We start from the raw sequence: 20,453 nt of genomic DNA on the forward strand, positions 1-20,453 counted from the left end.
TTTACTAACATGGTAAGGTATTAATTGAATTAAGTTTAAGTAGGTAATAGTCTTTTATTTAGTCAGTTTTATTTTAATATGTGTTTTTTTTTACAAACAAATCCTGTTAATAAGTGCAAATAATAAACTCAAAAATACACGTGAGTTAGAATGTGAAGATTCGAGGATATTAACAGAAACGATTTTAGACACGTTAAAAAAATCAAGTACTCAAACTGCTAGATGAATTTCGATAACATTTGGTACATTGGTAGAAAAAAACTGAACATGAACTGAATACGAATTTCATCCCAAAATTCCACGAGGTATTTAAAAATAAACTGCTAATTCAATAAACATTTACTGCACATCATGTAATTGAAATTTAAAACCCCATTTTCCTACAACATTGCTCGTCTAGGACTAGACAGAGCAAGGAATAAGCCTAGAAATGCATTAGGACTGGTTACATAGTATAGCTGGCTAGGTGCAACGGCCGCATAACCCTGTTGCTTTGCATCTCGCCTGTCCATCCTGTTGGGAGTCTCGCGGGTTAAATATTTCAATTATGTGCAAAATTTTTGTACTGTGTATTGTGATTGTGTGTTTAATTGTATTGGTGAGTTGATTTGTACACTTGTGAATGTTTTTTTTTGCTTTTTTTTAAAGGGACCTACGAGTACTAGACTCCACTAAGTAATACAAGATTTGTGGTGATAAAATATTGAGGTGCGATGAGTTGATGCTATTATTGTTGAACTCTTAAGTTGTAATACAAATAGGAAAGTTTATGTTTGTGTATTTATTTTATTTAGTCTCACATTAGATAAAGTGTTAAACCATTTTTTGATATTTTTTTCTCATCTGTCTGTAGGACACTATCTAAATTATGATATTACTGAAGAGGAGCTTCAGCCGTAGTTTTTTTTCGAATCGATTAGATCTAATCTTGGTTATCCATTAATTTTAATAGGAAATTCTCCATAGGTCAATGCAGACGAATCTACAAAAAAATATGTTCCATCACACAAAACCAGCGCATGTAACTGTCGTAAGTATTTTTTTGTCTAGTTTATCGTACCTAATAACTTTTGTATTTTACCAACTTCTTTCAATTTTAATAATAACGCTATTATCACAACATTACAGCACTTTACGGCTGAATCATCGATATCTTTTATATGAAAATTAATCAAGTGGTTTCCAACGAAGCTAGGTTATGTTTTATGTACAGCTAATCTATACGTCCATATTAATTGACATTAAAATTTATAAATACAAAAGTCTATCTGTTTGCGCTTTTACGCCTAAACTGTAGATGGACCGAGGGACTAATTAAAAAAAAAGAATATATTAGATATAGTTCCTGAGATTAAACATAGCGGATACCGCATATGGAGCTGCTCACAACTGCTAGTATTTCATATTTCCTCTGCGATAGGTTGTGGCGAACGTAATGAGCCTCCCCGGATCGTGGACGGCACGGAGACAGGCGTGAACGAATTCCCGTGGGTTGCCCGGCTTTCTTACTTCAACAAGTTCTACTGTGCCGGCATGCTTATCAATGATAAGTATGTGCTTACTGCAGCGCATTGCGTCAAGGGGTGAGTCGGTTATGTTACACCTAGAGTCGAATTTGAAAACCATCTTTTGAGAATCCTGTGTTCTCATCATGATGATGTCACCTCATTCTTAGTTCATTGAACCTATTGCCGGCAACTCCTGGTATCTATCTCAATATGCCTAACACCCTAATTAGTTTAACTCTAAAGCAAACACTTGTGACTTGCAATAAAAAATCTGAATATAGCCCTTAAAAAAATAATTTCTTTTGTGTGTCGTTTACTGCCCTTGAATGGGATATAAAGTACGATATTTTTTTTCACTCAGAATCACTCAGAAATCAATAAGTAAGATTAAGCTATTAAATTAATTCGCTAATCAAGATTGTAAAAGTAAATTTGAAAATAATAAGTGATTACGAAAGTTGAATTTCATCAAATCTCCATTACAGATTCATGTGGTTTATGATAAGAGTGACATTGGGGGAGCACAACCGATGCAACGCGACCCACCGCCCGGAAACCAGATATGTCACCAAGGCAATCGCCCACAACTTTACCTTTGCCACCTTTAGAAACGACATCGCACTCCTGAAGCTTAACCGACCAGTGGCTACCAGTGATGTGATCAAACCAATCTGTTTGCCTCTCAATGACGGTAAGATACACCTTTATTGAATGAAATTAAATGCAAGACAGGTAATTTCATGTTGGCCTTTGAATCAGAACTTGGTCTTCGATTTTCTCTGTCATGATAAATGGAAGAGAACAAGAACGGCAACTACATAGAACAAAAAAGAATAATTTTATTTTCAATTGATTTGGATACATATACCCACTTTCCAGATGAAACGTATGTTGGAATAAAAGCTATAGCCACAGGCTGGGGCTCGGTGACTGAGTCCAAGAACCAATCGTGCGTACTGATGGAGGTGGAATTGCCCATCATCAGCAACGAGGAGTGCAGGAGCTCACAGTATGATTCCAATATGATCAGCGATAATATGCTGTGTGCTGGACTGGCCAAGGGAGGAAAGGACACGTGCCAAGTAAAAGATTCTTATTGAATTAACTACCCATATTATTAAAATGATATAATATCAATCATCGATATCCCTAAATTAAAGTTCTAACTTTTTGAAGAGAAAATAACTAGCATAGTTAGTTGCCTACAGACCAAATTAACATCAAACAATTATAATTTATTCAGAAATTAGGCCTTCAAAGTACTACCTAATTCTATTTTCAGGGTGACAGCGGTGGTCCTCTATGTGCCGATAAGGGTGGAAACCGATATGAACTTCTAGGAGTAGTGTCCTGGGGAATCGGCTGTGGCAGGCCCGGGTATCCGGGAGTCTACACTCGGGTCACCAAGTATCTGGACTGGATCCTGGATAATGGCTGCCCTGGGGGATTTTGTACTAATTCTACTAATTCTCATGGTTATTAAAAACACTATGATTAGGAGTTAACATACTGTGCCGGTCGACCCCATATGATTGGGAAGAGAGATGCTTGAAAACACTATTATATTTTATGTTAAAAATCATTGGAGTATTTATAATAAGACTTTCGTAGATTTAAAAATTTACCTAGACGTAGTTTTCATATGGTAATTATTTATTATTTTTAATAAGCAAAGTAGTTAAAACACCAGCTAATAAATACGTTAAATGAATTCTTGTTAATTTACACGATAAAAAATAATCAGTAATGTACCTTGGCATGGTATACATTTATTGAAAATACTAATTACGTATACCTATGACATTGACATCAAGCTGTTGAAATCATTTACCCGCATGCATACAAACCCATAGATAATGACTACACTTCCAAAACACATTCATTAAATACCTTTGAAGAAGACAATGTCGATTCCTGCAGTTGTATTGATAGGAACTCTCCTGGTAAGTTGTAATATTAAATAGTTAATACAAATATTTCGTTGATTGAGATACCATTCTCATTATATGGTATCTCATTATATGGTTGATTGATGTAGAATAGTTTAATAATTTACAGTGTTATTTCAGACCTACGCCAATGGAAGTGTCTTTGGTGTTAATTTGAGGAAAATGTGCCTTTGCCGTAAGTGTATCTACATAAATTACTCACCTATTACATTATTTACTTATCTTGTTTAACATATAAACGTGCTTAATGCTAGTAAATGACACACGCGTGGTTTCAACTAAAGATGATGAGTGATTAGTTACTATAGGAGGGTATGTTGATAGTCATTCCTCCCCCGGTGTAATTCTCGGCTGTGACGCCCGGAAGCATTTATGTGATTTTATGACTAGCCGCCTTCCTAATGTTAACTTACTTTGTGAATACATGCAGTTCCCCTATTCGAATCCTAATGTCGTTTGATCAAACATGCGATTGGCTCGAAAACGTTTCTTCGATTGTCGGAGAGCTATCTCTACAGTTATTGCCTATTCAGCTATCATTGTTTTTTATTCTTGTATAAGTAAATAGTTATTTATAATTACAGGTTGTGGAGTGGTACAAAATAAGACTTATCCATATCAATTTCCATGGTTAGCGGTCGTGCACACTGGTTCTCAACTCGTGGGAGGATCATTAATTTCAGACCAGCATGTTTTAACTTCAGCGTCCGAACTGTTTGGGTATGGATTTATTATACAAAGGAAAATTTGTATATTGTTTATTCGAAAATGATGGTTATATCAATGATTGGAATTTTTTACTAAACACCGTATTTATAAGTTAAGTAAAAATAAAACTGCCAGTTAGCTCTCTTCAACTCTTGTGTGAGAAACACAATTTTTTACGCTAGGTATCTGTTTGATATTTTAAGTACATATAGCAAGCGGTGAAACTGGCCTAAACTTGTAAATTTTTTTATTTTAATTTTAATCTTTGCTATTTAACATTCCAGTTTACCTCACACACAAATCAGTATTACCTTAGGCTCTCATGACCGCTGCGGAGGAGGTCACAGCATTAACGTGAGCGCAGCTCTGGTGTCCATAAACCCAGGGTATTCTCCCACCAGCTCAGTGGGTAATCTAGCTTTGATAAAACTGCGATATCCAGTCACGTTTAATGATTTTATTTCTCCTGTTTGCCTGCCGTATTTGGGTTAGTAAGTCACCACTTCACTTTATTTTTTTTAATGAATTTCTGTGAGTAATACAAACTATTTTTTTTTCTTTCGAAATTTTTTTCTGATTGGCCCGGGTCTTGGATGTTTATCTATATGTGTATTTGTTATAAAATATAGAATCGTTGAGTTAGTATTCCCATAACACAAGTCTCGAACTTACTTTGGGGCTAGCTTAATCTGTTTGATTTGTCCTAATATATCCTAATACATACACATTTATTGAAGCTTCTAAAATTCGATCATCATCAATGTGATCAATATTTTAAAGTAATTTTATAAAATACCAGGTATGCAAGACTACGGACTAATAGCATGGACATCGGCTTGGCGTCTAAACTCAGATTTTTCTTCGTGTATTCCTCGTCTGGCTATCTCTCCGGTATTCCCTGCCAGCTCGTGTGCCGGCAGTGTGAACCATGAGCTGCTGACTTCTGATAAAGGCTGCTTTAATCCTTTAGGCTCACGGAGTTTTATTTGTGAGGTAACTTCTTCAAATAGTCAGTTTTCAAGCATGAAAATGCTATTTTGCGAACACAGGATTATAGCCATATTTATGAGGGTCTTCCTCATACATATGGCTACATACTATGTACATGTAGCAACCCCAATTTCTTTGCAAGTGTAAATGTATGGGACATTGTAATTTTTATCGAATAGGTACCACTTATAAATGTAATATATTCCCATACATTGTGATTTTTATCGAATACCAATATAAATCAAATTCATTTATTATGAGTAGGATCCGAACCTGGGGAGTCCTAACTACTGGACCACCAACAGCTTGTGATTATTTATTTCTTATTAATTCCAGTTGGACCTAGGAGCCCCTGTGTTCTGGCGACGCTCCAGTCACTTTCCATTCCTCGTAATCGGAGTGATCTCATCTTCACCTACGTGTCCCACGCTCGAACCTAACGCCACATCCTTGTTCACCAAGGTTGCAGACTACCTTCCATGGATCTACGACAGGATACGATCTGATTGCAATTGTTTTTGATCACTTGTCCAATGTTTGGATGAAATAGAATTTGTGGTATTATCATTGATATCTTTCCAAATTTCTAGGGTTGTGCACATTTTTAAGCGTTTTGAAAAATGTATGTGTGGAACCACGACAAAAGTGTAAAATTTTGTGTGATACTTAATATGTGAATTGGTATATTTGCAACTGAATCAAGTAAATAAAAATTGAAGGTATATTTATTTTTTTATTAGAAAAATATTCCTATAAAATGTACCTATATCCTATAAAATGTACTTATTCATATATATCCATATAAGTAAATTGTTTATTTATTTTTTGTTTCATTAACTTTATTACAAAAAAAAAAAAAAAGGTAAAAGTTGGACTTAAACATTCATAAGTCTAACACTAATTAAATTAAGCTTGTTCTAGGTCAATAAAACATGTAAGTTAACAATTAATTTATAGTAATTTTCATTTGGTAATTAGTGAGATCCAATAAGACGTACAGGTGAGTTATCAGTCAGAACATCCTTTTCGTGGAAGAGAGGCAGGCCTTCAAGTTTAAGTTTTATTTGGGGGGGTTCATAGACAACATTATAGCTAGGGTTCAATGGGTGTAGAATACCACGTGCGTCCACCATTTTCTTAGATTCTTCATTTCCTAGTTCGTAGTGGGTTCCATCACCAGTTCTTTTAATTCTATTTTTTACCTAGAGGGAAAAATTTAGTAAATTAATAATATTTATAATACCGAAACTGTTAAATCAGGTACATTTAATGACGCGACAATGTGTCACTGTATGTGTATAAATAATTAAAATTAAATCTACTAGGTACCTATCTAGGTACCTAGTAGATTAAATTTTAATTATTTCTTTATTTGCAGAATGCATTACGCACACTTTCAAGGTCAAACTGTATCAAAGCGTAAAACAGTGATTTGAATGCAATGCAAAAACAATATTTTTTAAAAATAAATTCATAAAAAGTTATGAAACGTCTGACTTCTAAGTTGCTGGCCTCCTCTCATGCGCTAGAAAAGAACTGACGATCATAACAACCGAAACAACAATCGAAACATATCAAAAAACATTCTCAATTAAATTCTTCGTCAAATAAAAAAAACTAGACCAAAATCGGTTCTGCCGTTTGATTGCTACGATGCCACGGACAGAGTACAGTACACAGACACGTAAAACTTATAACACCCCTCCTTCTATTGTCGGATGTCAAAAATGATGTAGTTGAAAAACATAATTCACACAAATGTGAGCTAGTTCTCTAGTCTATTAAGAAAAAAGCAAACAAATATACCATTTCTGGCGAAGCGGTCTTCAAGTCATAAGCCAACCCGATCTTCTCAAAGAATCTGATGATTGACGCTGATTGATTGAAATGCATCGAGAGTTCTGCAGCCTTATAGTCCCAGGGGAAGGCGTGGTGGTAGTTGTGCCAGCCCTCGCCCAAACTGATGAACGAGACAAACCAGGATTCTACCGGCTGGAGATTTCTGAAACAAAATTATCATATAGATTTTTTGAATTTTCATAATAGGACAGGGAAAAGAAAACTGAATTCCCCTTTGGAAGCGCCTATGATTCTAGCCAGATAATTTGCTAATTTTCATTGTTGATACAGCTTTTAGTACTCACTTATCATAGGGCCTAGTCCCATATAGATGCGCAGCGCTATTGACCAACCACGTGCCATTTAAAGTTGCAACGTAGCGAAAGAAGTAACAGCAGAGAACGGAGCTTAGCCACGACTCATCAAAATAATACACTGGAACCCACACAGGAATCAAAAATGCCAGTAAAAAGTACATTTCATAGTAGTATCTGAAATAGAATACTTGTTATAGATTTAGAACGTCTACGCATGCAGAGCGTGCATCGACTTATGGTGGTACCTGTTACAGATTTATTGTTAATATTTTAAAATATATCTAGGAAAAATATTGGAAACATGCGTTGATCTAGATAGAAATTTGAAAACCAATCTAAATGAATAGTGACGAAGCATTTCAGTTAAGTAACTTACTTTTTTTGCAGCATTACCATCCAGTCAGCTTGCAGATCACTCATATCAATTTTTCTTCCTAACTCGATGACATAAGGATGTTTTTTCGTCATCAGCCATCCGATGTGACAGAAGAAGAAGCCTCGTTTTGAGTTATGAGGATCTCCATCGGTGTCGGTGTAACGGTGATGGAGGCGATGGTCACGGCACCAAATAAACATCGAGTTCTATAAGCAAAAATTGTTGGTTTTTATTTACACTATTACTGTTGCGCCTACTAGGTACAATATTCCTACGTTTTAATTGACCCATTCTAAATCACCGTAAAACTATTGTTATACTTATTTGGAACAGGAGAAACATTGTCTTTGTTTTGTCATTTTCTGATAGTTAAAATTCAGACAATACTTAGAAATCATTTCAAAATCACACTGTAAATAACACTTCCTGTAGTTCGGAAAAATCTGAGGTTGACATATCAATAGATAGTAATTTTTGAGATATTTCACCTGTCCAGAAATGGTTTGCATCAAAATTAAAGTAGCTTTAAGAAATGGTGTGGCCTTGAAAGATTTATGAGTAAACAGCCTATGAGCACCAATCGTCACTCCTTCTACTCCAATGTAAGCGTAAGATACCACTGCAAACAGAGAATTAAATTTAAAAACTCTAATTTAGATAAATCTAAAATACTTGTGATTATATTAATGAAAAATAACTCACTCCATAAAAACGTTTTCAAATTAATTTGTCCTGTTAACATCACTACAAAACCCCATATACCAAGTATATGGAGAATTAAAAATCCAATAGCATTTTTCCAAACGATCTCATGTTTGTACTTATAGTCTGTTCCTATGTATTGAGAAACAGGTGAATCATCGTCTTTTCTTGTTAGTTTTTCAGTTTCCATTTCAGAGTGAATATCAGAGACGTTATTAGGTTTTGAACGATCAATAATATTAACCGTCATGATGACTGTGTTACCGTCAATTTAACACTAATTTTAAACAAGATTGAAATCAATTTATATTAGGAGCTTTGTTTGTTAATGGAGACGTAGATGAAGACATTTGACATTGTCATTTATTAGATCTTGAACCTGTATGTTCTTTTGTATGTTAATCTATGCAGTACAATTAAATTCATTAATATGTATACATTTTATTGAGAGCGATTGTACTTTTGTGGATTTTTAATAGGAATGATGTACCTTATTTTTTCGTAAGTAGGTGTGACCTACTTTTAATGTTCTAGTACAATTGTTTATAGGCGATTTTGTGTAAATTCTCAAGCTTTTTACATTCTTTTAATAAAGTTAAAAGCTACTGAACTACTAAACTACCGCTACTGAATGTATCTCAATAAAAAACATTCAACAAAAAACGTATATTCAATACATTTTTATTGAATGGTTATTATTACCAATTCTGCGTGTTAAAATTATTTTTAGATATTGCGCCTTAGGATTGCTTTATATAACGAAATAAACAGAATAATACTGGTGTGCCATTTTATAAGCTATTTACATTACAGGGCTTATAAAATTGTTTAACTCTTGAAGGTTATATTAATAAAAAATATCTATTACGACATTAGTTAGTATTAGGTAATAGAAAGCGTAAACGTTTTTCATACGAGTACTCGTGTAAATCGAATGCATACACGTTATTCTGAATGGATCGTTAGGCTGATTGTATACTTAGCTCTTAAAAATATATATGATTTTTTTGTCTAACTTTTTCAAAATCTAGGGACTTCGGTAATTCTTTCTATGTATGATTCGTGAAGAAGGCTAAGACAATCCAGAACATTAAAATTCCCACAGAAGCAGAGCCACTGCCAGTATGAAATATGTTAATTGTGTTACATACTTGCATGTGTATGCACAATGTGCATAAAAAATATTAATCTTGGAGTTATGTTCTAGAACATAAACTATGCATGAGTGAGATTTATTTCCTGAAGCAAATTTTAATTAAAACATCATACTTTTCATAATTTATGGCTGAAATCATGAGTATGATGCCGATGACGTTGGAATTTTTACAGTCAATGTACCTGATTTTATGTTCAACTATAAAATGAAACAATCATGGTTCATCATTTGTTTGGTGATTGAATTGGTAAATAAGGACAAGATATATAATCGTATTGCTCAAATGTCAAGTACTTATATTCTTACATTGAATAGTAGTTGTTTTCACAGGGAAATGCTGAAAAACAGAAAAACAGACACCTTCGCTTGGATGAACCGAAAGTAAATACTTCATGCGGTAAGAACTTAGTTAATCTTTTAGTCACTTATAATATTAAGTGTAATTTGAACACAGAAAAGTAAAAAAATAAAATGATCATTTGGGACGGTTCGTTTTCCTTTTTTTTTTTAAATTTGAAGTCTACGGTACAATGTTATTTTATTTTTGCAATTTCGCTATCGGAGACATAATGGTTTTAGCAATTAATTTATTAGTATGTTTTTAGTTAGGATAATGTAGTTGATAAATAAATAAATTTAAATCAAACAAAAATTACTCGTAATAACTCGTGGCCGCCTTACAGAATGTGGAATTGCTGGAAAGAATCGAAGGATTGTCGGTGGCACGACAGTTCAGCCCCATCAGTATCCATGGCTAGTATCACTCATGTTGGGTCAGAAGCTGCATTGTGGAGGGGCCATCATCTCTGACCAGCATGTCCTTACGGCTGGACATTGTATCACTTTTGGGTATGCTTAATTTTTTATCTAAAAATTTACATATGTAAACTCTAGAGATAACAATAGCTGGTATACTAGTGACATGACCACAAAACGCTGAAATACCTTCCAAAGAATAATAAATAGAAAACTCATGATAGTTATATGTCATTATCACCAGCAAACATTCGTGTCATATACAAAAAGGTTTTCTTGTTATGAGTGAGCGCGAGAAATGGAATCAAGAATTACATGAAATAGGCTATAGACGCATGTTGTATTTAGAAATCTGACAGGTCTATCCCGAAATCTGCGATCTCGAGTTAATCTAATAGGAAATCTGGGTCAAGTTTGCAATTTTAGTCCAATCTTAGTGGATCAAAGGAATAAAAGGTTATAGGTATAACTCTTTTCTGTCCATCACTCACTGTTGTAAGTAGACAACTACGATCTACTGCTAAATGAAAATTGGAGATTTCACCAACAGTTTCTACAGAATTTGGATAAATCTAAGGCACATTAAAATACAAGTTCTGTGGGATTTTCTTTTCTTTTCTTCTTTCTTAAAGTTTACTACTTGTTAGCGGTGATCCAATTTCAATATCCAACATGCTTAATTTGACTTTCAGAGTGCATTTCCACGACCTGACTGTAAACATTGGTATGCACGATCGTCTGGAAACAAACGCCTACTCAGTGCTAAACGTTATCAATGGCGTCAAACACCCAAAGTTCACGTCCAACGCTGTTCGGGACATAAACGACATTGCCGTGCTCACGTTGAGTCAGAAACTCAAGTTTTCTGATAGAGTGTTGCCTATATGCTTACCAGATGAAGGTAGGAGGTTTAAAATAGGACGTAAATTACGTTAAACCACAGGTACAATGATGATGACGCTAGATTTTAGATTCATTGGCCTCAATGTGAAAAAAAAGCATCCAAACTCGTTGTCTGCAAGTAAATTTCACATGAGAATTAATTTATATCCTTACCTTAATTTATTATCCGTGTAAGGATACGAAATGAAATTATTTACTTTCAAAATTAGTCTTTCTTGCTTGTCTGGAAACAAGGCCTTAGAGTTTCGCAACAACGATTGGGCCCGTCTACCCCGTAAGAGGTAAAGACGTGATACTGTATGTCTAATTATTCGTAGTAGTTATTGAAACAACTTGTAAATATTATACCTACTTACTAGAAGAAAAAATAAATTGATGTAAATTATTTCAGAAATGGATTTCAGGAAAATTCCATTGACAGTAGCCGGGTGGGGCAAAACAAGACAGGGGGCATTGACCTCTTCCAGATACCTGTTGGAGACTAAAGTGGGCTTAGTGGACCCGAGAAAGTGTTCAAAGTCGAACATTTACAGGGACAACCTGGTTAAGGAGACTATGATGTGTGCCTACAGTCTTGGAAAAGATGCTTGTCAGGTAAAAAATGTTTTCTTTATGCCATGTACATACATCCATTCGATTTTGTATTTTGATTCAAGTTCAATTAAATTTTAGAAAGTTGTTTAAATTTTAAGTAAGCGATGAATGTATATTGATGAATAAATGAATCTTATGCACGTATAAGCCTGATAAGGCTTTTTTTATGTAGTTTAAAAGTTAATGAATGAATAAATAAAAAAGTATTTTTTAATTTAAATTTTTAGGGTGACAGCGGTGGGCCCCTATTTGCAACACACGATAAATCGAAAAATAGGAAATGGTATCAAGTTGGTAAGAATATGTTACTCCACATAATTACATTGTTTCTCTTACATGTATAACTTAGCATAATTTGTATATTGTCGACTGAATCTGGGAAAACATAGGTAATATTGAAAATAAACCGATCTTATAACGAGTCTTATTCATGTAAATAATGGCATAATTACATAAGTATATGGCATCATCATTAGCCATTTAGACGTACCCACTGCTGGGGCACAAGCCTTCCTTACGTATGAATATAAAGACATCCTATTTTAACCATCCATACACGTGCCATATGAGTTTGTATACCAATCTGATTCCTGATAGTAGTTTTCATATTCCACCACTTTCTTCCGGTGAAGGAAACATCATGAGGAAACCTGCACACTGATTGACAGTTTAGTTCACTAGTGTGTATGCGACTACCAGCCTGCCTGCTAAGTAGTCGTAAAAGTCATGTCAGTTGCCTTTAGGCGACTTGAATAAAATCTGACACTAGTGTTAGCAATAATACACTCGATATGATGATGATGACTACGCTCAATACTGATTGGGTAATGGGGACTACTGAAATTACAGCCGGGACCGACGGCTTCAAAGCACGCTTTACGAATAATGATATAATTTTCTTTCTTTCAGGAATCGTATCTTGGGGGATTGATTGTGCCAAACCCGACTATCCAGGTAAGAAATGGGTACCATAAAATATTAATTGCATAACAGTTGTGAATCAAAAAGGGTTTGTGTGTGCACGTGTTGTTTAATAATCTAGTATGTCGAGTGACACTCGTCTTGTAAATAGACTGAAACTATACAGTAAACTTTTCCGTCGATAATCACACGTGAGATATGTAATTAATCTCTTCTTTTGTTATTTTATAGCCTTGTTACAAAAAAGGGAGGCCTTGCCCGCATTAAGTTATTTTATTAAAACAAACATCGATTATAAAATCTGTTTTTCATTTCAGGTGTTTATACCGTCGTGTCGAAATATGTCAAGTGGATAAAACAGCAAAGTAGAGAAGGAATGTATTGTGCGTAGCAGAAATTCACATGTACAGGCAACAGTTACAAAAAATATTTAGTTACAATTTGATATGAATAGATAGATTAATGTGAGGACCTGATTCAGTTCAGTTGTTTATATGCCCATTTAAAATAATACATACATAACTGTCCTCAGCAAAATGCACATCCCAAACATTCTTCTCGCGTTGACTTTATATATTTAAAATGATAAATATATAACGTATCTATTTCCACTTTTTATACATAACAGTATTTTAAGATTCCCTTCGTTGATGATAATATGTGATGTCGTTTTGTGAAAAACCACCTAAAAATAATGGCAATAGTAGACTCGTGTTGTTAGTATATTTTTAAGGAAAATGACTTGTGTTAAGTTATTAAAAGAAAAAAATTATATGGCGATTTTATTGACCAAAAAAGGGATCTCGTTCCAGAGTTAATTTATTACTTTAGTTTAAATAGTCTTACGTACATCACACAGATGCAGAGATAAATTTAAGAAAGCCTAAATGTTTTTACTCTCTAGATAAACGAAAAATTAAAAAAATACTTATGGAACGCGAGAACTAGGTACTACATGATGTGCAATGGTATGCGGAATGACGTGGGCTTGACGATTTATGTATGCTTAATTGCATTTGACGGCTTGACACAATTTCGTCTCACGTCAGACTAATAGGTACCAGGTTCCTATTAATCATACATGGACCTGAGATCACTGTGATTACTTGATACTTGGCTTTTAAATATACTTAGGTACTGCAGTTTTTAGATAAATTGAACAATGGTTTTGTTTAGAATAATTAACAAAACCATGAAAATATTTTAATTAAGTAGGTACTTATCTAACTAAAACTACATACAAGTACTAGAAATTAAATCGAATTGGAGGTATTCAAAAAGGGCGTGTAAAGATTTATTAAGGGCCAGTATCGGTATAGGTTGCGATGAGCACTTCTTATGTAGTAGGTCTTTAGGTATGGGCCGCATACCTATTTATTTGCTGAGTAAAATAAATTAATCACTCACACGTAGATAAATTATATAATATTATGTCCTTACTGTAGAAAACCTCAGCCCTATTATTGTAACGCTAAAGAACATGTGAAAAAAAATTGATAAGCGGTAAACACAGTATTTGCAACTAAATCGATTTGAAGAAATAAAAGGTAGCGATAAAACAAATTGAATTATTATTTTATAGCTTAACGAATCTTTAGGTTTGGGACGTTTTGTGTTTTTCTAATAATCTTTATTTAACTATTCATTAATTATATTTGTATTAGTTTGTCATTTAGGGTAGATATCTCGATTCTAGATTTGGTTTCATTTTTTTAAAATAATTTATATATTTTGTATATTATGCACACCTAGGTATATGGTAGAACAGTAGAACTAGCTATTGTTTTGTCTTTTCTTGTGTGTTTTAAAAAACTATCAAAACCCTTTTTGTATTCGCGTGTAATTAGTTAGGGTAATAAACTACATCGTATTCTGATGTATATTAGCGTCCTTATCGCTAATGCTAATTCTGAATGTGAAAAGTATAGCGATTAGGTTTTTCAATTGTTGTGTAAAGGCTCAATCGGTGATTTAATAACACAGTACATCATAATTTTCATAAAATATGAAACTTTTTGTATTGCTTTATGCACAAAACGCTCAAAAACCTATTTGAAATCAATTACATTCTATTTTCTGTTAAAACACTCTTGAAGATACGTATCAAATATTTTTACAAAATTTTGTTATTTAGGTAATATCAAAAGTAATTTCTGCGATACAGACACATAATGTTTTTGAAGATTTCTTAAAGAGGAAATGTCGAAAGTGGGAAAATATTTCTTTTTGGTGAAAAATATGACCATGCAAATCTTATGTAGTAGCCTATTATCGCGTGGATAATTCGTCATCTTTACACGCAAATACGAAAAAAGGCACAGTTCTCGAAGTGACTACAATTACACCATTCGCTCGTCGTAGTCTGTGATATAAGAGACTAATATGTTTTATATTGTATTATGTGTTGTTATGCTATGTATTAGTGAGCGAGCAACTGGATTCGAGGTGGGTTTCTGACGTCACATTGTAATTTATGTAAAGAACAATTGGTTCAGTAGCTGAAGCGTTTGAATCATGTTTTAGGTGCTGTCTGGGACAGAAAATAACTGGTGTGGTGAGTAGACATTAGGTAGACCTACATATATTTATTATAATAATTAGGTATTTATTATTATTACACTAAAGTCAAGGAGTTCACATCCTTGAGCTGAGAACCAGTGCTATAAACCATATTGTTCGCTGACACTAAATTATATTTTATGCTGATATATACTATACTTAGTTAATGTGAAGATTTTTTATTCAAGTTTAGAACATTGGTGAAACTCTCTTACAGAATGTGGGCGACAGAAAGATGTTTTAGTATCAATGCGGATAGTGGGGGGTCGAAGGGCACAACCCCACTCGTTTCCCTGGGCAATGGCTATCCTGAAGAACGACAGGATGCATTGTGGAGGCGCCCTTATCACTGACAAGCACATACTTAGTGCTGGGCACTGTTTCAAATGGTAAGTCAACTTTTTTGAAATTGTCGTGCAGATTCCACGTAGTCATGATCGTGGCCATTTTGGTCATAGCCGTATCCAATCGTATGGAAGATCAGCGAATTAGACTGCGTTAGATGAAGATGATGAAGCAGAAAAGAGGACATTTACCACTTTTTGACTAAGAAAGGAAATGGATAAACTCTCAGATGGGCGAAGAGGCCTAATGTAGGTATTTTCATGATTAATGATTAAACAACAAAATAGGATCGCAATCCGACTGGGGCGTGCGGGAACTAAAAGGTTAAAAATGACTAATAGGTAGGTATACACACACACATGGAGGTGTTTGGTTCAATGGAGGTTCGATGTAACCGACATTCTGCAGCAAGTAGATATCCCGTACGTTTTTTGCAATGTGTCCCGTCCTGTATCCCACTACGTGTCTTCCCATTTCCCGCTCCTACTTCCACTCCCGCTTTCTGCAACGCGTGCCGTCCTATTTACCATGACGTTTGTCGTCCTGGTTGTTTATTAACCTCAAACGTAAATGAAAGAGTTTTTGTATTTACTATAAAATGCCTTATAGGTAATTATAAAAAATAAATAACGCGTCGTTTTATGGTAGCGGACTTTTTTATGGATCTACTAAAAACCTATATTTTTGTAGTACATTGTGTGCAGTATAATCAATGTTAGGGCCAGCCCACGAACGTAAAGATTTTCGCTAGAGCTTTTTTTAGGATTTCTTTATAAATGTCGATTGATCTGGCTGAATACTAATTTAATCTTCAATCTCGGAATCTCGGATAATGTAGCTTTCTAATGCTTTCTAACCTGACCATTTACCGGGATGAAATGTATCTAATTTTCCTACAGGACCCTCCTCATTTTCCGGGATGAAATGTCTTAAGATGTTAACCCGGGATTCTGAGGCATTTTTGATTCATAATTAGTTTTTCAATTATCCTACGGGAACCTGACCATTTATCGGGATGAAATGTATCTAATTTTCCTACAGGACCCTCCTCATTTTCCGGGATGAAATGTCTATAATATGTCAACCCGAGATTCTGAGGCATTTTTGATTCATAATTAGTTTTTCAATTATCCTACGGGAACCTGATCATTTACGGGGATGAAATGTATCTAAGATGTTAACCCGGTATATAAGATACCTACATACCAAATTTCAAGCAAATCGGTCCAGTAGATTGTGATGCGCGTTCAAACAGACAGACAGACAGACAGACAGACAAAAATTTCCAAAACTATATTTTCGTCATCTATATCAGTAACTAAGTTCCATGAAGAAAAATATTCCATGAAGAATTAAAAAAAAATATCCAATGTACAAATTTGGCCTTTCTTCAATTTTATTATATGTATATTGATGCATGTTCGGAAGTTATGTTTTTAAAGACAATTCTTTTTTAGGGACGATTCGCGTACAATGAAAGTCCTCATTGGTTTGCACGACTTGGACAAACTGAACAACGTGACCACCAGGACTATATCGAAGGTGGTGATCCACGAGAAGTTCACATCAACAGCCGTCAGAGATGAGAACGACATTGCCATTGCCACACTCAACCAGCCTGTTACATTTTCGCCTTATATTATTCCAGTCTGCTTACCAGATAGAGGCAAGTATTTGTCCCTATATATTTATGACACTAATTGATGCCCGCAGCTTCGCCCGCGGTAGCCTGTGTCCCTCCGGCCACATTGGCATCTGAGAATTAGAACAAGTTGCCTAAAATCTACCTACTATATTCCAAATTTCATCAAAATAGGCCTAGTGATTTAACTGTGACAGTCTTTCACGCATTTAATATTGATGTACCTATGTGGTGACATAGGTTAGGTAAGTTGCATTAGCAATAACACCAAGTTTATTGGTGTATAATTTGGAAGGACATTACTTACTCCAGAATAAATGTATTTATATAAATTTTATTACCCGAATTACAATACTTTTGTAAATACAAGAGTACCTACATACTTTTGTTTGAACGAAATTTTTCAAAGTCAAGTAAAAGTCAAAATGGTTTTCGATAAATTGTATTATTTGCTGTGCTCTTTCACAAATTGGCCACCAATTCGGCATAGTAGCGTGCAAAAGTAAAATTTATTTTTGTTAGTTATATGTGTCAAGAAAATTTTCTCGTTTTCATGGTCCATTCTTATTTGTGTGCCTATCAATGAACTGTAGATATTGTATAAACTTGATAGTTTCATTTTCTTAATCTAATATGTTTGAGAGTTTTTGAAAATTGTAAGGTTATGGGACGTGTAGGATAGAATTGACTCTATTATTAGTTGATCTTGCAATTAATAGTCTTGGCAATAATAATTTATACCGGGTCTCGAAATCGATTTGGCGATCTCTCTATATATTTTTAGGGTTTAGGGTTCGAAGAAACTCTTATAGTTTCGTCATGTCTGTCTGTCCGTCTGTTAGTCACCGTCTTAGCTGAGAGACTAGTACTAGAAAACTGTGATTTGGCTGCCAAGTTTATTTAGGTCTGCTGGTTAGGTCTTTAAAAATATTATGCGTGTTGAAAGATCATTTTTTGACTAAAGATTCAGGTTGCGTATTATTTTACTTCAAACGACATTTTTTACCCCGTCATGTGTTCCACCCTCAACGGGTAATCGGTGAAGGCTGTTTTTTCAATACTGGCCGTGTATTTCTTCGTTTATGGTCATTCTGTAAAGTGAATGTGCTTCGAAAGGGAGCTCAGCCGTTGGTCTCGGGTCCAATTGCGGGAGGTGTGGGTATTCGTTGTTGTTAAAATCCCGCCAATTCTCATTGTGTTTGCGAGGCCCATATTACATCCACCTTATACCAGCAGGCATATAAAAATGGCTGATGATGATTTTAATGTCTATTCAGATCAAAACTTTGGCGATTGGGCTGGCACCATAGTTGGATGGGGCCGAGTGGGAGTCGAGAAGGCCTCGTCACGAACACTGTTGATGGCCAGTTTGCGAATACTGCCCGACGAAAAGTGTGAAAAGTCCGAGTTGGCACAGCACCTGAAACCAACCATGATGTGTGCTTTCTCCAAAGGAAAAGACGGATGTCAGGTATTTAGACATTTTGATTTGTGGATTGCAATTTTGAAGATTAGTCGTGAATCTATCTAATAAAAGCTGAATCACCTCAAATATAAGCTCAAGTTTTACATAAGTACTACTTCGTTTTTGATAACTACCAGCCTACTTAAAACTTATCAAGATCTTGAGTTTGTTTAAGAAAAAAATATAGAAATTTTCTATTTCTTTTATATTTCTTAGTAAATTTCATCCAGATTCGTTCTGTAAATTTTGCGTGATGCACGCAATTTAGGTACTTAGGTATCTACCTACTTAATAATTTACTCACATCATCTACACTTTTAACCTCATGACCTACACAACTACGTCATGTACCTATTTGTTTCTTTTTTCAGGGAGACAGTGGTGGACCATTAATAGTACTAAGACCAGATGGAAAATATTTACAAGCTGGTAATTTTACAAAATTTTTATAATACTTAAATTCTACGGTTATGTAATGAAATAGTAATATTAGGTAGACACTATCTATTGATGAAAATCACACAGTGGTTCGTCCGGTAAGTAGTTTTTGAGTTAATCGCGTTCATACAGGCAAACACGTCAGGATAAAGGGTATTGAAACACCCCGCAATCCAATTTGGACTTTAAAAAATACACTTAAATAAAATTAAGTAACTACGAAGCACTAATAAGTAACTGATATTTTGTTGTGCCGGCAGGAATAATCTCCTGGGGCATAGGGTGTGCTGATCCACGGTATCCAGGTATGTTACTGACTATTAAAATAATTATTAGGTATTTTGGTTAGTAAAAGAAGACATAGGTAGGTACTTACTTAGGTATACGAATAAGTACCTATGTTGTATAACATCAACTCGTAAATCTGAAAATACAGTGGATAGGTATAAAGTAACATTTAAAATACTTTTATATTTTAAACGGATACCTCCTATTTGATACATAAGTATCAAATAGGCTAAGATTTTTAAGTAGACCATATTTAAAGTCCTTCTTATCTAAAGTACTCGCCACGAAAGAAGTAGCTGACAACAATATGTTTGATCTTTGAGAGCGGTATGTGATATTATTATTAGGTAGTCAATAAGTACCTATTTTTAAATATACCTACTTAAATAGAAATAATTTGTAGGTGCTTTAAATATGTACTAAGTACTTAATTATGAAATTATTTTCAGGCGTTTATACCAAAGTAAGCAATTACATCGATTGGATCCACGAGCATACGAGTGACGGCGTGTCTTGTCCGTGAAAACATAAATGTAAAAAGCTAAATAAAAATTTAAAAAATGTATTTTCTTTATTATTTATGGTATAAATTATTTTTCCTATTACACCCTTGTCCCTGTTTGTTAGTTACTCTTTCACGCAAAATCTAATGGACGGATTGTTATGAAATTTGGTACACGGGTAGAATATAACCTGGAATAACACACAGGGTAATTTTTATCCTAAAATTCCCACGGGAGCGAAGCCCCGGGACGCAGCTAGTATGATATAAAAAAGTTAAAAAAGGCAAATGTTTCGATAGCTCTTCTGAAGGAAACACGGCTGAACAGATTTGTATGAAATTGGTATGTACCTATATATACATATGTTAGGACCTACATTATAATGCAGGCTATTTTTCATCCAATGATAAATCGTTTTTTTTTCGAAAATGTCACTATTTCGGAGCGTGTTGCTCAAAAACTGTTAAGAATTTCGAAAGACTACTATTACTAGA

The 20,453-nt window shown here is 34.5% G+C and overlaps 3 protein-coding genes across 3 annotated transcripts; 2 read left to right on the forward strand and 1 right to left on the reverse strand.

Annotated features, from left to right (window-relative positions):
• The first annotated feature begins 443 nt into the window (after positions 1-443).
• On the forward strand, positions 444-20,033 carry LOC128672684 (transmembrane protease serine 9-like). The gene is made up of 22 exons (XM_064436178.1): positions 444-598; positions 967-1,030; positions 1,421-1,583; positions 1,994-2,199; positions 2,388-2,590; positions 2,791-2,988; positions 9,682-9,792; positions 9,864-9,942; positions 10,229-10,394; positions 10,994-11,202; positions 11,596-11,798; positions 12,026-12,092; positions 12,708-12,752; positions 13,037-13,102; positions 14,981-15,048; positions 15,243-15,273; positions 15,496-15,667; positions 17,081-17,289; positions 18,543-18,736; positions 19,102-19,159; positions 19,429-19,473; positions 19,906-20,033. Exons 1-22 carry the CDS (start codon positions 548-550, stop codon positions 19,977-19,979), a joined length of 2,682 nt encoding a protein of 893 aa, XP_064292248.1. The 5' UTR covers positions 444-547; the 3' UTR covers positions 19,980-20,033.
• LOC128672459 (serine protease 33-like) lies at positions 2,989-5,871 on the forward strand. The gene is made up of 6 exons (XM_053749613.1): positions 2,989-3,451; positions 3,578-3,632; positions 4,042-4,177; positions 4,450-4,652; positions 4,965-5,158; positions 5,492-5,871. Exons 1-6 carry the CDS (start codon positions 3,413-3,415, stop codon positions 5,675-5,677), a joined length of 813 nt encoding a protein of 270 aa, XP_053605588.1. The 5' UTR covers positions 2,989-3,412; the 3' UTR covers positions 5,678-5,871.
• On the reverse strand, positions 5,876-8,654 carry LOC128672454 (acyl-CoA Delta-9 desaturase-like). The gene is made up of 6 exons (XM_053749605.2): positions 8,390-8,654; positions 8,176-8,306; positions 7,688-7,893; positions 7,300-7,485; positions 6,962-7,157; positions 5,876-6,357 (listed from the first exon to the last, which is right to left on the reverse strand). Exons 1-6 carry the CDS (start codon positions 8,637-8,639, stop codon positions 6,130-6,132), a joined length of 1,197 nt encoding a protein of 398 aa, XP_053605580.1. The 5' UTR covers positions 8,640-8,654; the 3' UTR covers positions 5,876-6,129.
• Positions 20,034-20,453: the final 420 nt, after the last annotated feature.

The sequence above is a fragment of the Plodia interpunctella genome, chromosome 9 (genome assembly GCF_027563975.2).
Source record: "Plodia interpunctella isolate USDA-ARS_2022_Savannah chromosome 9, ilPloInte3.2, whole genome shotgun sequence".
In the NCBI taxonomy this organism is placed as follows: domain Eukaryota; kingdom Metazoa; phylum Arthropoda; class Insecta; order Lepidoptera; family Pyralidae; genus Plodia; species Plodia interpunctella.

Coding starts and splice junctions, on each gene's coding strand:
- LOC128672459 (XM_053749613.1), top strand. CDS start 3,413: ATGTCGATTCCTGCAGTTGTATTGATAGGAACTCTCCTG. Junction 3,633..4,041: donor GAGGAAAATGTGCCTTTGCC/GTAAGTGTATCT, acceptor TTATAATTACAG/GTTGTGGAGTGGTACAAAAT. Junction 4,178..4,449: donor TCAGCGTCCGAACTGTTTGG/GTATGGATTTAT, acceptor TTAACATTCCAG/TTTACCTCACACACAAATCA.
- LOC128672454 (XM_053749605.2), bottom strand. CDS start 8,639: ATGACGGTTAATATTATTGATCGTTCAAAACCTAATAACGTCTCTGAT. Junction 7,486..7,687: donor ATGGTAATGCTGCAAAAAAA/GTAAGTTACTTA, acceptor ATTCTATTTCAG/ATACTACTATGAAATGTACT. Junction 6,358..6,961: donor AGACCGCTTCGCCAGAAATG/GTATATTTGTTT, acceptor TTTTCCCTCTAG/GTAAAAAATAGAATTAAAAG.
- LOC128672684 (XM_064436178.1), top strand. CDS start 548: ATGTGCAAAATTTTTGTACTGTGTATTGTGATTGTGTGTTTAATTGTA. Junction 15,274..15,495: donor GACAGAAAATAACTGGTGTG/GTGAGTAGACAT, acceptor ACTCTCTTACAG/AATGTGGGCGACAGAAAGAT. Junction 18,737..19,101: donor AAGGAAAAGACGGATGTCAG/GTATTTAGACAT, acceptor TTCTTTTTTCAG/GGAGACAGTGGTGGACCATT.